We start from the raw sequence: 13,916 nt of genomic DNA on the forward strand, positions 1-13,916 counted from the left end.
GTTTCTTGACTCAGAGAGTAGTAAGGGAATGGAACGCTTTGCCTGCAACAGTTCTAGATTCGCCAACTTTAGGTACATTTAAGTCGTCATTGGATAAGCATATGAACTTTCATGGAATAGTGTAGGTTAGATGGGCTTCAGATTGGCATGACAGGTCGGCACAACATTGAGGGCCGAAGGGCCTATACTGTGCTGTCATGTTCTATGCTAATTTGAGTTCAATGGTTTTAGGACCTAAAACATCCCATGTCCCAGCCCCCTACACCACACACCAGGCCTTGTTACTACATAGCCCGCCATTACACACCACCCGTTGTTCGTCACTAATAGTCCCCATTGACAACTATTCACCCTCCTAGCCTGATCATTATCAACTCCTTTGTCTGTTCCACTATTCTTCTCTCTCTTTGGGCTCTATCCTATCATTTACTCCATATCCCAACCCCCTCCCTATTTTCTGCATATAAACTGACGTTTTCCCAGCCACCATCAGTTCTGAGGAAGGATCACTGGACCTGAAATGTTAACTCTGATTTTTTTCTTCACAGACACTGCCAGACCTGTTGAGCTTTTCCAGCAACTTCTGTTTTTGTTAACAGTCAATGGTACCTGTTCATTTAAAACCTCATAAACGGAGTGCAATTTTAACATTTTTTCCAGTACAACAAACTGGTATCGTTGAAAACCCAGCAAAAATTATAAACCTCAAATACTACAGAGGTTACTGTATTATTCTGTCCAATTATTAATTTTGGGAATTTATCTCGATGTAAATATAATTATTGTTCAATTGAATAGCTACATGAAACATTAATGGTTGATTCAATTTCAAGTCAATTTCTGTTCAAATACTGCGATCTACCATGATGTCCGAGAAGTCAGTTAAGAGTGAGATAGAAGGCTCTGCCTTGTTTAAAGGCAAAGTTGCATTACTATTTAAATGCTTAATGCTGTAAATAAAGTAGAACAGTGATGTGTATACCTCCTGCATTATGTTTCTATTACTAGAAAGGTCTTATTACTAAAAGGTTTGTTGTATTTACATTTAAAAAGCACTTGTGACACAGAGGTAGTGCTCATACCTATGGAGGAGGAGACCTAGGTTCAAGTCCCACCTTCTCCAGAGATGTGCAAAGATAAAGCTGTCATAGTCCATAGACACCCCTTTCTAATGAGATTCACCATGCCTCAGGCAAGGGAAGACCTAGGCTGGTGAGGAGATTGAACCCATATTATTGGTGACACTCTGCTAACTGACCCTCTGACTTTAAAGGTGTTACGAAACATCTCTGAACACATCGATTAGGAGAAGTATCTAGTACTGACATTTAAAGAGCACTTGTGGTGCAGTGATAAACCTCTTGACCAGGATGCTTGGGTTCAAGTCCGATCTGCTTCAGACATATATAATAATGTCTTTGAACGAGTCAATTAGAAAATATTGACATTACATAGACTTCAATTGCATTTCTGCTTTTAAATCTATAGTTTATTTTATGAATATGACATTTAAGAATACACAATTTATATTTGAAAGTTGTTTTATGTTGAAGATCCTGAACCATCTAAAATGTTTATTTCAGAAATTATTTCAGTTAGGATACAGAATTTCAATCTTGACATTGTTTATTTCTTCCCACCCTCCCAAGAAAAAAGGAATCCAACTTCGGCTTTAACACAGTTTTCCAAAGCAATCAATGCTTTACGTAAAGTTGCAATGTTCAGGAATGGAATCACATCTGACTGCACTGATCATATCACCACAGCATTGTGCTTGAAACGCCCATAAATTTCAATGTGTGCCAGAGTAAGCTGTGCAGCACAAGGGTTCAAAGGTTCTAGTGTGAACCATAACACACACGATGACAATATTTACTGGTACAATCCTTCATGTCTGATGGACAAATTTAAATCCCATGGAAACCATCAGCACTGAGAAGTGATTCAGTACAAATTCAATTAAATCCTTTGCATTGGAAACTGAAGACATTGAATTTGATGATTTAAAAACTACAATCGTTAATGGTATCTTTGTAAATTGTATCCCATTGATTTTATTCAAATTATCAATTTTTTTCTGCCCTGTTTTAAAATGACGTCTACATCAATACGGAAAGATCGTTCATATGCACAGCAGGTAATTGGGAAGGTTACTGGAACGTTGGCCCTTATTTCATGGGGATTGAAGTATGAGAACAGGGAGTCTTACTGGATCTGTACAAGGTGAGATCACATATGAAGTACTGACGGCAGTTTTGATCGCCTTATTTAAGGGAAAAATATCATTTCATTTCAGGCAGTATTTACTAGATACGCAATTGTACAAACTGAACTGCTTTTGAGACAGTGTACAAAAGTAGGCGCCAGTGAATGGCAACTTTGTGCAAAAGCAGTTCAGAGAAGGCTTTCTAGGATGATCCAGGTAAGGTGGGAATTGTCTTATGAAAAAGGCTGAACAGGTTGGGATTCCACTCACTGGAGTTTAGAAGGATGAGAGGTGATCTCATTGAAACATATAGGATCCTTAAGGGACTTGACAGAGTGAATGCTGAGAGGATGCTTTCACTCACAGGAGATCCTAGGACCAGAGGGTACAGTCTCGGACAAGGCTGTATTATTTTTAAAATGGAGATGAGCAGGAAGTTTTTCTCTCAGGGTGTTGGGGGGGGGGGGGGGTCCTTGGAACTCCTTGTCACAGTCCTGGTGTATATTTAAGACTGAGATAAATAGACTCATGATCAGTAGGGAAATCAAGGATTATGGGAACGAGCAGGAAAGTGTACATGAGAAAGGTCAGAATAGCTGGGATCCTGTTGAATGGTGGAGCAGCCTCGACAGGGTAAATGATGTACCTCTTCTCCTACTTCTTATTGTCTATATTTTGCACCCAGCATTTAGGTTGATACTGGTTTCTGGGAAGATTTTAAGAGTTCAACCATTAATTTGTATGCAGCGATGTGTAGAAAACCCTCAACTTTCTGACTCCAATCTGAGAAAGTCCCCATCTGAATGGATTTCGCTTCCATTCTGTGCCTCCCTTTAGCCCAGAATGTGCCACAGTACTGCATTAAATGTTCTCACTCATTTTGTTAAATAAAATACAATGCAACTGATAAATGGACTTTTTAATTATGAGCAAGAAAACAATATTGTCTGCACAAAAACCTACATGTTCGATACAGAATTCATCCGGCATACCGAGACTCTTGGAGTTGCATTAACTAAACATAGACCTTGGTTAATACTAACAGATTCTCATATAAATTAATTGCAGTTTCCTGGAAGACAAACCCAGTTTATAGAAAATATAATTTTACTGTACAAATTTACATCACATTCAAATCTAATTAAGTTGCTTAAACAAATGTGTTGCTTTCTTTAATAGCCACCGAGTACATATAGTATTGCATTTCACCTACTACTGCAATATGCTACAATCAGAACAGCCATTTTTCACATTTAAATTTATTTTCTGGGTTGAAAACTTCTTGTATTCGCTCCCTTGTATAAGCGTCCCATAATATTAAAATTTCAAACACACCACTTATTGCAAAATACTGCAAAATGGCAGCTGCCACTTAGCAACAATATATAGAATTTTTTTCTTCAAAGGAAGCACTAAACTTAAACAGCACCAGTGTACATACAAGGTGCAAGAATCCAACACAAAAATACCCAATCCTTAAAGTTTAAGCCATCAATAAATTATTGAAAACTCCCCTTTTTTAAAAAAAACACACGCGCGCATACACACACACACACACACACACACAGAATCCATGTACAGAATTTCTAAAGTACCAAAAATGCTACACCTAGCTTCAGGAAGCCAATATAAAATGTAATTTACATTCATAATACATGTTCAAGATTGCACTGAAACCATCGTGCTTATGATGCTACTCTGCTAAATATACTTCGGTGCCACTGTAACGTTTGCATTACATTCAGTCTCAGGTGCAGTACAAAAGAAAAGTAGCCAAAGGCATCTGCCACAATCATTACAAAACTAAAATAAACGCTGTGTGTGTGTAACTGAGAGAATCTTCGAACCACGAGAGTAATTTGTATGCTTTTTTAAAAAAATGAACAGAGGTAGGTCATTCAAGGGATAAAATCAACCGCTAATAATAATGATACTTGCAATCCCAATTTTGCATTTTTACTTCAAAAAAATATTGATTCACAGGATATCATCATTAACAAGGCCAGTACTTATTGCCCATTTCTAATTGCCCTGGAGCTGGTACAAACTGCCTATTTGAACTGTAAATCATACTGTGAAAATATTCCGAGATGCTGGCCTGTTGTTTTGTCGGCTATTTGAGAGGGCAGTTAAGAATCATGTGTAGGTTAAGGTGTGCAAAAGCTACAGATTTCCTTTCCTCAAGTAAATTAGTGAACTACGTGAGTTTTTACAACCAATGCCATACTCTCATGGTCAATATTACGGATACTAGCTTTTTATTGAGATTTCATCAGATTTAGTTCAATGTGCAATGTGGCTGATGTGAAAGCATTACCAAACTCCTGCAAACAAGACAGTCTCCAGTGACAAACTGTTCCCGGGATAACAGCTGTTAAAACTGCAGCTCTGATCAGGGATTATCTCATGTTCATGCCTTTAATAACATGCAACTTGAAAAACTAACTGACAATTACTGCAACAAAAGATCCCATTATCCAAACAGATACAATGAAGAATCATCTGTTTTAGTGACGTTATTAAAGGATAAATGTTGGTTAGGACATGGGGTGAACAGCATTGGTTTGAGGTCTCATCTGAAACACAAGACAGCACTCCCTCAGTATTCACTCTCTGCAGTCCTGCTCAAAATTTACCTCAACAGATTGTAGCAAGTGCTTGCAATGGGATAGAGTTGGTAACCTGAAGATCCCTTTATCTTTTCTAAATGGAATAATCATATTTTTAAAATCAATGATTAATGCATCCAAAGTAATTACATTTAGGTTGATATATTTAATTACTATATGGGATAAGAAGCCACCCAGAGATCAACAAAAGAACATTAAGGCTAATTTGAAAAGCGCTCAGAAGCATTCATTGCAAAAGGGAATACTTAACAGCAGGAGAAGGAATATTAAATTGGTACATAATAAGACAGATAAGGAATAAGCATGTGTCTAGCAATGATAGTTTCAGAGATAGATCATTCGGGTACGGGAGTCATTAACTGAAATTTTACCAGCTTAGGACAATTACAAGAACTAAAATGCTTTAATCATGAAATGTATCTCCATGTCAAAAAAAATTCCTAAACTAGGTCTTAACCACTGGATTACAATCAAATATTGCATTAGAAAGTTATACAACTTTTCATTCATAAAACAAATTATACTATTCCTGATTTTCCATAACTCGACAACCACTTGTCAATTTCTTTTTTTTAAATAAACACTTAAGCAGCTCTCAAGTTTATTTTGGAAACTTCAAATGATTTTCCTTTCTACAATTCCTTTTCTCAATTCCCTCTCACACCAACTGACTTTCAGTTTCTCTCATCAACTTGCCATGCAGTCACAACTCTGCAAAATTCTCAGGTGTCATTGTTACTTTGTCCTTTCAGCTCCCTCACTTCTGTCTCAAGTCAACTGGCTCTTTCCCTTTTCAGTCATGAGGATGGAACAGATTTCTCTGCAACTACCAATATTTCGAATTTGACATTTTGGAGAGGGATGAGGAAAAAAGGAGAGATTTCAAATCAAAATGCCTTAGCATTCCACTTTGAGGTTTCAACAAGAATTGGATGATCAACTCAATGTGGACAAATTCAAATTTAATTTTGAGTGGAGATTCAAAACTTCCTCACTGCTGTTTACAGTATTCAACTGTAGTTTTAAATCTTCCCTCCTGTCAAAACTGTGAACGTGCAACAGTATTGCATTGAGACCAATACTCAACATGGTGACTGAAAATGTTTCTAGCTACTTCAAGAGTAACAGGTCAAGAGTTACTAAGTTTCAATAGAACTAAGTGGGGACAGGTGGGACAAGCCTCATTTCTGGAGCATTAACACTAGCATCAATTAACTGAATACAATGGTATATTGTGCGTTTATATAACTCTCAAGGTGTCAATGCACAAAACCACAAGATACTCTATATAGTTCTTAACATCAGTGAGTTGATCATCCAAGGTGTTGTGCACCGAGTGTGGAGAACAAGTGCAGTTCTGGATGTGAGTTTGCTCGCTGAGCTGGAAGGTTAGTTTTCAGACGTTTGTCACCATTCTAGGTAACATCATCAGTGAGCCTCCGACGAAGCGCTGGTGTTATGTCCCGCTTTCTATTTATCTGGTTATGTTTCCTTGGGTTGGTGATGTCATTTCCTGTTCTTTTTCTCAGGGGATGCCAATCTACCATCCCCTGAGAAAAAGAAAAAAAAGAACAGGAAATGACATCACCAACCCAAGGAAACCTAAACATTTAAATAGAAAACGGGACATAACACCAGCGCTTCGTCGGAGGCTCACTGATGATGTTACCTAGAATGGTGACGAAACATCTGAAAACTAACCTTCCAGCTCAGCGAGCAAACTCACATCCAGAACCTCAACCTGAGCTACAAATCTTCTCAAAACTCACTAACAAGTGCAGTCTTCAGTTAAAGCAGAGTTACAGGAAACTTCAATTTTAAGTTATATACATTGCATTTAACTTTATATTTCTGTTATCTGTTCAATCCAACATAATAGGACACTGAAATAGAGACAGCAGACTAGAGATCTGAGTGTTAATAATGTTTGGAATGTAATGCCAGGATTGCATTGCTTCCAATATTATATATAGGTAACCCCATCAGAGTTTGCTGGGACCCTTTAAATGGTCCACTACAGTTGCAAATCTGGCAGCCATCTGTCCCAATGGAACGAGACATCCAGCAATCCAGGACCACCCCTCCTGACCTAGGTCGCACTGAACTATTCGACACAGAATCTTATTTTTCTGCACTGATGTGGCTGATTTCCCAGTGAAGCCTATGTTTGTCTCCCTTCATTTATTAACAGCTTAGGGGGTATCACTGGTAAGCCAGTTTTTAGCATCAATTCTCAACCATCTTAAGAATGCAAAGCTGAATTACCATCTGGAATGCACTTATGAGCCATGTCAGAGGGCAGTTTTGAACCATTCACATGGATCTGGAGTGTATGAATGAATTAGGGAGTTTTGGTATTGTACAATCTAGTAAGTCATGACCTTCATTACTGAAACTAGTTTTCAATTCCATTTATCCAAGCTTCCACAGTGAGATTTGAATGGGTATCTCTGGAACATTCAGCCAGATGTCTGCATCACTATTCCAGGAATACGGCCACCAAGCTGTTATACCTCGCATTGCAAGTGGATGACATTGTTAAATTCAGTCAACTTGTTGGCCTCCACAGAAAAAAAAAAATTGGGTTATGACTTAGCAAAGAGCACAAACCCCTGTTAACGTTTCCCTTGGCAACATGCGAGACTTCACCTTTTAATGGGCAAGTCATAAACATTTAGTGTCTTATCCACTTTTCAAGGCGCAGGGGATACATCTAGTCTCTGTCAGAGTTATGATGCACATCAATAGATCCTGGATTCTTGTTTCTGAACTCTTATATATGTTGGAAAGATGCAAAGTTACAATGGTTTGTAATTATAAAGTACCTTTAACATAAGCCCTTCACAAGAGTGATTTGCACTGATGCAAAGAGGGGGACATTAGGAAATATGACCACAAACTTAATCAAAGTAGTAGAATTTAAAAGAGCATCTTAAAGTTGCAAGGTGGCAAAGTTGCAGGAGAGAATTCCATTGCTTAAAACAGAAACTGGCAGGGCCACCAATGAAGTGTGGTATGTAAAAGTAGCCAGAGTTGGAGGAAAAATGGGTTGTTGAAGGTTACAAAGGTGGAAGGAGCCAGTAACAGAGGGAATTAAACATCATAAAGGTTTAAAGAAAATGGAGTAACTACTGGAATGTCAGCCCATGCTAATCAATGGGCAGGAAGGTGAGGTGCAAACTTAATTTTCCTGCATAGGCTTGAATAAGGGTGTTCAATCAAGATGGTCTATTCCCTTTGGGAAGATGACTCAACTGCTCATGGTGTTTGGTAGCATTGGTTTAGGTGTCAAGGCTATTTTTCATTTACAACCAGTTAGGATTCTAGTTCTCTTGGTTATAGGTTGGTATGGCGAATAATTTGATTGGTTCATCATTCATGACAATACATCAACAGTGTCAGAATGATAAATGAACAAAGAATGAAGAATTGAACAATACAGTCAGTTTTAGATGGCTTCCAAATGCAGGCCAAGATTCAATGATGCACCGGTCCCATAAGGATACGTTGTTCAACAAATAACTTTCAAAATTAATTTGAACTGTACCCATTTGCCTGAACTCCAAGATATTACATATGGTGCAAACTTTTTTAAATATACAATTCACAAAAATACGCTAATTAATAAATGGAACATTGCTAATTAAAAAAACAGTTAGATTTAATTCAGATGTTATTTTGATTGGTATTTTTATATCGCCCTTCACAGAGGGAAACTGCATTTGTTCAGTTCACCGACTTAGTTGTATTTCCACCCATACCATCCAGGTACGGTTACAAGATTTGCATAAATACGCCCCCTAAATTTATGAAAGGTTTTTACAAGTCTAACAAACATACTATAAAATCTAAATTATTAAAGATATAATCGATTGCCTCAGTTACATACACATTTCAATACAAGTCTCATCCAAACCAAAAAATTCATGCAAACACTAGAGAATCTGTGGTCTTCATGGCAGATTAGTCATAATACGGCGTCTCTTTCTAATTACCATTTCTTTTGTAGTCCAAAAATCTACGAAAAACATTAAAACAATTTTCTGTTTCACATTACCAAGAAATTAGTTTGTATGTAAACACTCAGAATGCGGCTCTATTTACAAAGTGGTCCTTAGCATCAGTCCAAAGCCAAAGATGCAGGATCCGATTACTGCAGGGCTTTTTCTGGACACTTGAATCAAATGTAGGCTGCTTGAAAAGAACATTGTGTGCATGATAAATACAAAAAGGCTCAACTCCATGACCCAAATAGTTCACTGTGATGCAGAGCCTTCTAAAAGGTCAGATCTCCGAGCTCAGGGTCCCAGTGTAAAATAATCTTGTGTTTGTCAGCCAATCAGCCAATCTTTAGAAAAAAAGTACAAATTGGGCAACACAAAAAGTCAAACAAGGGATTTCTCAAGCTCTCTCTCTCTCTCTCTCTCTCCTCTGCCCCTGTGGGGGAGTGACTGGGAACGAGGGCAGAATGAGATAAAGGATCATTTCAAGGATTCAAACAATAAATAAAATCCAATTATTCTTGGTCATATGTAGTTCCCAAGGGACACAAAATAAAACAACGAAAACAAAGTCTATGTCTCAAATATAATTATCTTGTGTCTGCACTAACAGAGCAAAAGGGGTCTAGCCAGAATATTTTTCTTCCATTTTCTCTTCTTGTAATATCTGCACTTGAAAGGATAATAGACCTTCAGAATTTTTTTGGAGTTGCGCACGTAAATTTTCTTACCATTTAGTAACTAAAAAAGTAATCTAATTAGACTGCATCAAAATAGCAATCTTTGGTCAATATGCTCACATGGGATTTGAAAGTAACAATGGTTGAATAGAACACAGGCAATACAATTAGCAACAGATAATGCTGCAACCAGTACAACATTCCACTGAAAGCATTTCAAATACATTTTCACTATGCTATGCTTGATCGAAGTAGAATCTTTTGTGTAGACTTTCTTGACACAGGCACAAAACATAGTGCTGTCAATAAATACCTGTGTGTATAAAGTGCTGCAAATAAATTTAAAATTGTCATTCAATATACAATATCCAGGCACCAAGCCTACCATCCTCCTCAGCCCCACCTCCAGCTACAAAGAAAATTTACAGATGGACCAAAGCTATGAAGTAAAAATGAATACCAGCAGAGATGCAAAACTGGCTGAGTGACAGCAGACAGTGTAGTTGTTAGTGGACGTTCATTGGACTGGAGGAAGTTTGGTAACCAAGCTTCCCCGGCGTCACTGTTCAACCACTTGTTCTTTTGGAAATACTGTGTACAATTCTGGTCGTCCTTCTATAGTTATAAAATTTGAGGATGTAGAAAAGATTTTCAAGCATGTTTCCAGAACTGGAAGGTTTGAAATATATGGAGAGGCTGAATAGACCGAGGCTTCTTCCCCCTGGAGCATTGGAGGGTGAGGGGTGACCTTATAGAGGTTTATAAAATCATTAGGGGCATGGATAAGGTGAATAGGCAAGGCCTTTCTCCTAGGTTGGGGCAGTCAAAAACTAGAGGACATAGGTTACAGGTAAGAGGGGAAAAATTTAAAAAGGATTCAAGAGTTACTTTTTCATGCAGAGGGTGGTGTTTGCATGGAATGAGGTGCCAAAGGAAATGGTGGAGGCTGGTATAACTACAACATTTAAAAAGACATCTGGATACGCAAGTGATTATTAAGGGTTTAGAGGGATATGGGCCATATGATGGCATATGGGACCCAGTCAGAATGGGACAGCTGACAAGTTGGACCGAAAGGTCTGCTTCCGTGCTGTACGATCCCATTATGTCAATGAACTTAATTCAGGGCAGCATTTCAAAATTTGTAGATGACATAACTTGGAAACGTTGCAAGCTGTGAGGAGCAAAATCAGAGACAAGTTGATGGAATGGCCAGAGGAATGGCAAACAAAGTTCAATGAAGTCAACTCTGAAGTGATACATTTGCTAGGAAGAACACAGACAGAATACCAAAAATGAAATACAGTTCTAAAAGAGTGCAGGATTGAGGGGCCTGGGTTATTTTGTGCACAAGTCATGCAGGACAGACACACAACAGTGGATAAAGCATACAGTATTCTAGGCTCTACTAACAAGGGCATAGATAGCAAGAGCAAGGGAATCAAGTTAAAACACTGGTTAGCCTCAACAATGGAATCCATTGTTGCACTCCATCCATTTGTGAAGAAACGAAAGAGAAATTCCCTAGGGTGGTTCCAGGAACAAGGAATTCAATTACATAGATCGAAATAAGAAGCTGGCATGGATATCAATGAACGAGAAGGAAGAGAGACATCCAAAATCATGTGGAGTATGGATAGAGAAGATTAATAAGGAAGAAACTTTCCCATTGGTGGAAAGATCAAGAATGAGAGGGTACAGATTTGAGTTAATTTCCAAAAGAAAAAATGGAGATATGAGGAGAACTTCTTTCTGCAGTGAGTGGTTTAGATCTGAATGCTCTGCCTCAGTGTAGAGGAGTCAGGTTCAATTAAGGAATGTGAAAGAGAACTGAATCATTATTTCAAAAGGGAGAACGTGCAAGTTACAGGGAGAAGGTAGGGGCAACAGTGTTAGGTGAATTGCTCACGTGAATAGCTGAAGAAGACACAGTGGACAGAATGGCCTCTTGTACTGTTAACTTCTCTGTTACTTGCATCATCTGTTGCTTAAATGGTTCTTTCAACTTAATTTTGATTCCATGCACAGAATTTTAATTGGCACTCTGATAACGGCATGTTAAATATTGTTTCATCTAAAGCATTCAAACTGTGAATGTTTCAATTGTTCCCCACCTTTAATTCATTGCCCACCTACAAGTTTACAGGATAAAGAGCTTAGCTCTGATAAGATTTATACTCAAGCTGTTCATAACTTTCCTTTTAGAGTTTTCATCAATAGTGAACATTTCCACAGGTAGGATTCACCAATTACCATGAAAACCTTTCAGGTAAGTGGCTTAACTCTGTTTCCATTCTTTGATTTGATTATTCTTCTGTGGTTTCAACTGGGGTTTTCACAATGAAATTGAGTTCAAATGCACATGAAAGTCCTGATCAACTGAAATTGTAAAATCCCCAGCAATTACAAGGCATTTTTAAGACAACTCTTGTGATGCGACTTAAATAGTATACATCTTGAAATAACAAAAAATTCTATATACAAAAAAAATACCAAGAAGTGGTAACCAATCTCCCAATAGTCAATAGGCCTATTCTTTACTTGGTCACTAGTCAGCTTAACTGTTGCAGAAAAATGTAGTGAACCATTAGACATTTTTGCAAACATTTTGAGGAACATAACTGGATGATAGTATCACTAAAACGCAACCCATGAAAACAACGTGAGCATCCCCATTAAATCTTTTGATTGCTTTGCTGTTCCAGAATTCCCAGGTCAAGTCTTTTGAACCTTGCAAGACCTTTGCTACTATTAATGCTGAAAAAGAAACAGGAGAAATAGAACAGGTTAACTTCTTTTCCCAATTCTATCCCAACAGGGATAGTGACTGCAAAGAAAAGCCATATCAACATCAATCTAGAAACAGCCATTGTGTAAGCAAGTAAAAAATAAAAATTTGGACAAGAGCGAAATGGTCAAATAAAGACTTGAAAAGTAGAGAACCACACACAGTGCAAATATTTCGCTTGTTCCTTCAGCATGTGTGTAGTATTAGTATAGTCAGTTAAACCATGCATAGCCCAGTTACAGGTATTTTGTTTGAAGTACTTCCAAGTAATCAGATTCATTCGGTTAGTATGAAGAAGGATGGTTTTCTGTAAACGATGTTATCTTTGAAGCCATTACCCCAGAGAAAGAAAACTCAAAGGCAAAGAAGCTTGGGAGCATTAACATTACTGTTACATTGTCTCCAAGGGTTAAGTTTGAAGATTTAATGATGGAAATGATTGCCAAAGTTGTTTCATCACAGGGGAGAAAAATTGGACGCATGCAAGGCAGACCCAAATTTTGCATCAACAGCTACAACCTGAAAGAAAGGAAAGAAAAAGGAGAATTGAAAGTTAATTGGTTAAAATGAAAGAAACCAATTATGCATGGGGCTAAGTACAAATCAAGCTTTTAGTATTACATTCTTTTCATTCATACAAGCAATAGACTTGTGGAGAAAATGTGCTAATTTCTGAACGTGAAACCAGCTCTCATGCCTACTGTTTAAAATCCAATACCAAATATACCTGAAATTGGAGAATTTCAACTTTAGGGTCAAACCATGAAGCATGCTCACAAATGGAAATGTCTATTAGGTTGAACATATTATCCCATTTTCTGCACATCTACGGTGCCAGTGAGTATAGTTAATTGAGTCATAAGGAGTACATTTACAAATACTCTATCATTTAGTGTTACAATTGAAGAAAAACAAGTTTCATTTAATTAGAGTTTCTCATGACCACCAGACATCTCAAAGCATTTTACAACCAAAGTATTCTCTGAGGTGTAGTCATTGTTGCAAATGTAAGAAACAGTAATGTTTGTGCTTGTTGTTTTTGGTCTAAGATCTGATTAAATTTGAAAGCACATTGTTGATAGACTTCACAGATGGCTTGTTTAACATTCAAAGTTACAAGTCTATGTGCAATTCTTTGGGCAGTGGTGCTATATAAGTGGCCTCAAGGGTAAGCGTGTCAACTTTTTAATATATGTAAAGGTCTGCTGTAAATTCATATTCAGATTAGTGAATGGCAATAGCTGTTCAATTGGAGCAATATAGCATACAGGATATCAATGTAAAGGAAAGGCTGAAGAAACAAAAAATGGAACCTGATTCAGGCATTATAGGGGAATGAGAGATTTACAATATATTGCAGTTCTGGCCGTGACATATAAAATATTGTGACATAAAACATTTTTATGTCCAATCATGAGAGAAAGTAGTTGCTCTAATGGGTTCTTACTGTTCAACAAAGCTGGATCATCCAAATATGACGAGTGTAAAATTTTGACAGACATTTCAGCTGTGATATATTGAAATATAAGCAACTTGCAACTGTTTTAAATCCATTCTTGGAATGTGGGCATCACTGGTTCAGCAAGCATTTATTGCCAAAAGGGCAGTTAA

The 13,916-nt window shown here is 37.6% G+C and overlaps 1 protein-coding gene across 5 annotated transcripts in view; it reads right to left on the minus strand.

Annotated features, from left to right (window-relative positions):
- Positions 1 to 8,476: 8,476 nt before the first annotated feature.
- The window catches only part of LOC125464525 (kinase suppressor of Ras 1-like), a 173,682-nt gene continuing 168,242 nt past the window's right edge, over positions 8,477 to 13,916 (minus strand). For 2 of the 5 annotated variants that reach the window (XM_048556988.2, XM_048556992.2), the window contains one exon: positions 8,477 to 12,274. In XM_048556988.2, the coding sequence (XP_048412945.1) occupies positions 12,193 to 12,274 (82 nt within the window). In that variant the 3' untranslated portion in view covers positions 8,477 to 12,192. Of the gene's footprint in view, positions 12,825 to 13,916 lie in introns of all 5 variants that reach the window. The other 3 variants (XM_048556993.2, XM_048556991.2, XR_007250029.2) reach the window with 2 other exon arrangements.

Source organism: Stegostoma tigrinum, chromosome 27 (genome assembly GCF_030684315.1).
Source record: "Stegostoma tigrinum isolate sSteTig4 chromosome 27, sSteTig4.hap1, whole genome shotgun sequence".
Lineage (NCBI taxonomy): Eukaryota > Metazoa > Chordata > Chondrichthyes > Orectolobiformes > Stegostomatidae > Stegostoma > Stegostoma tigrinum.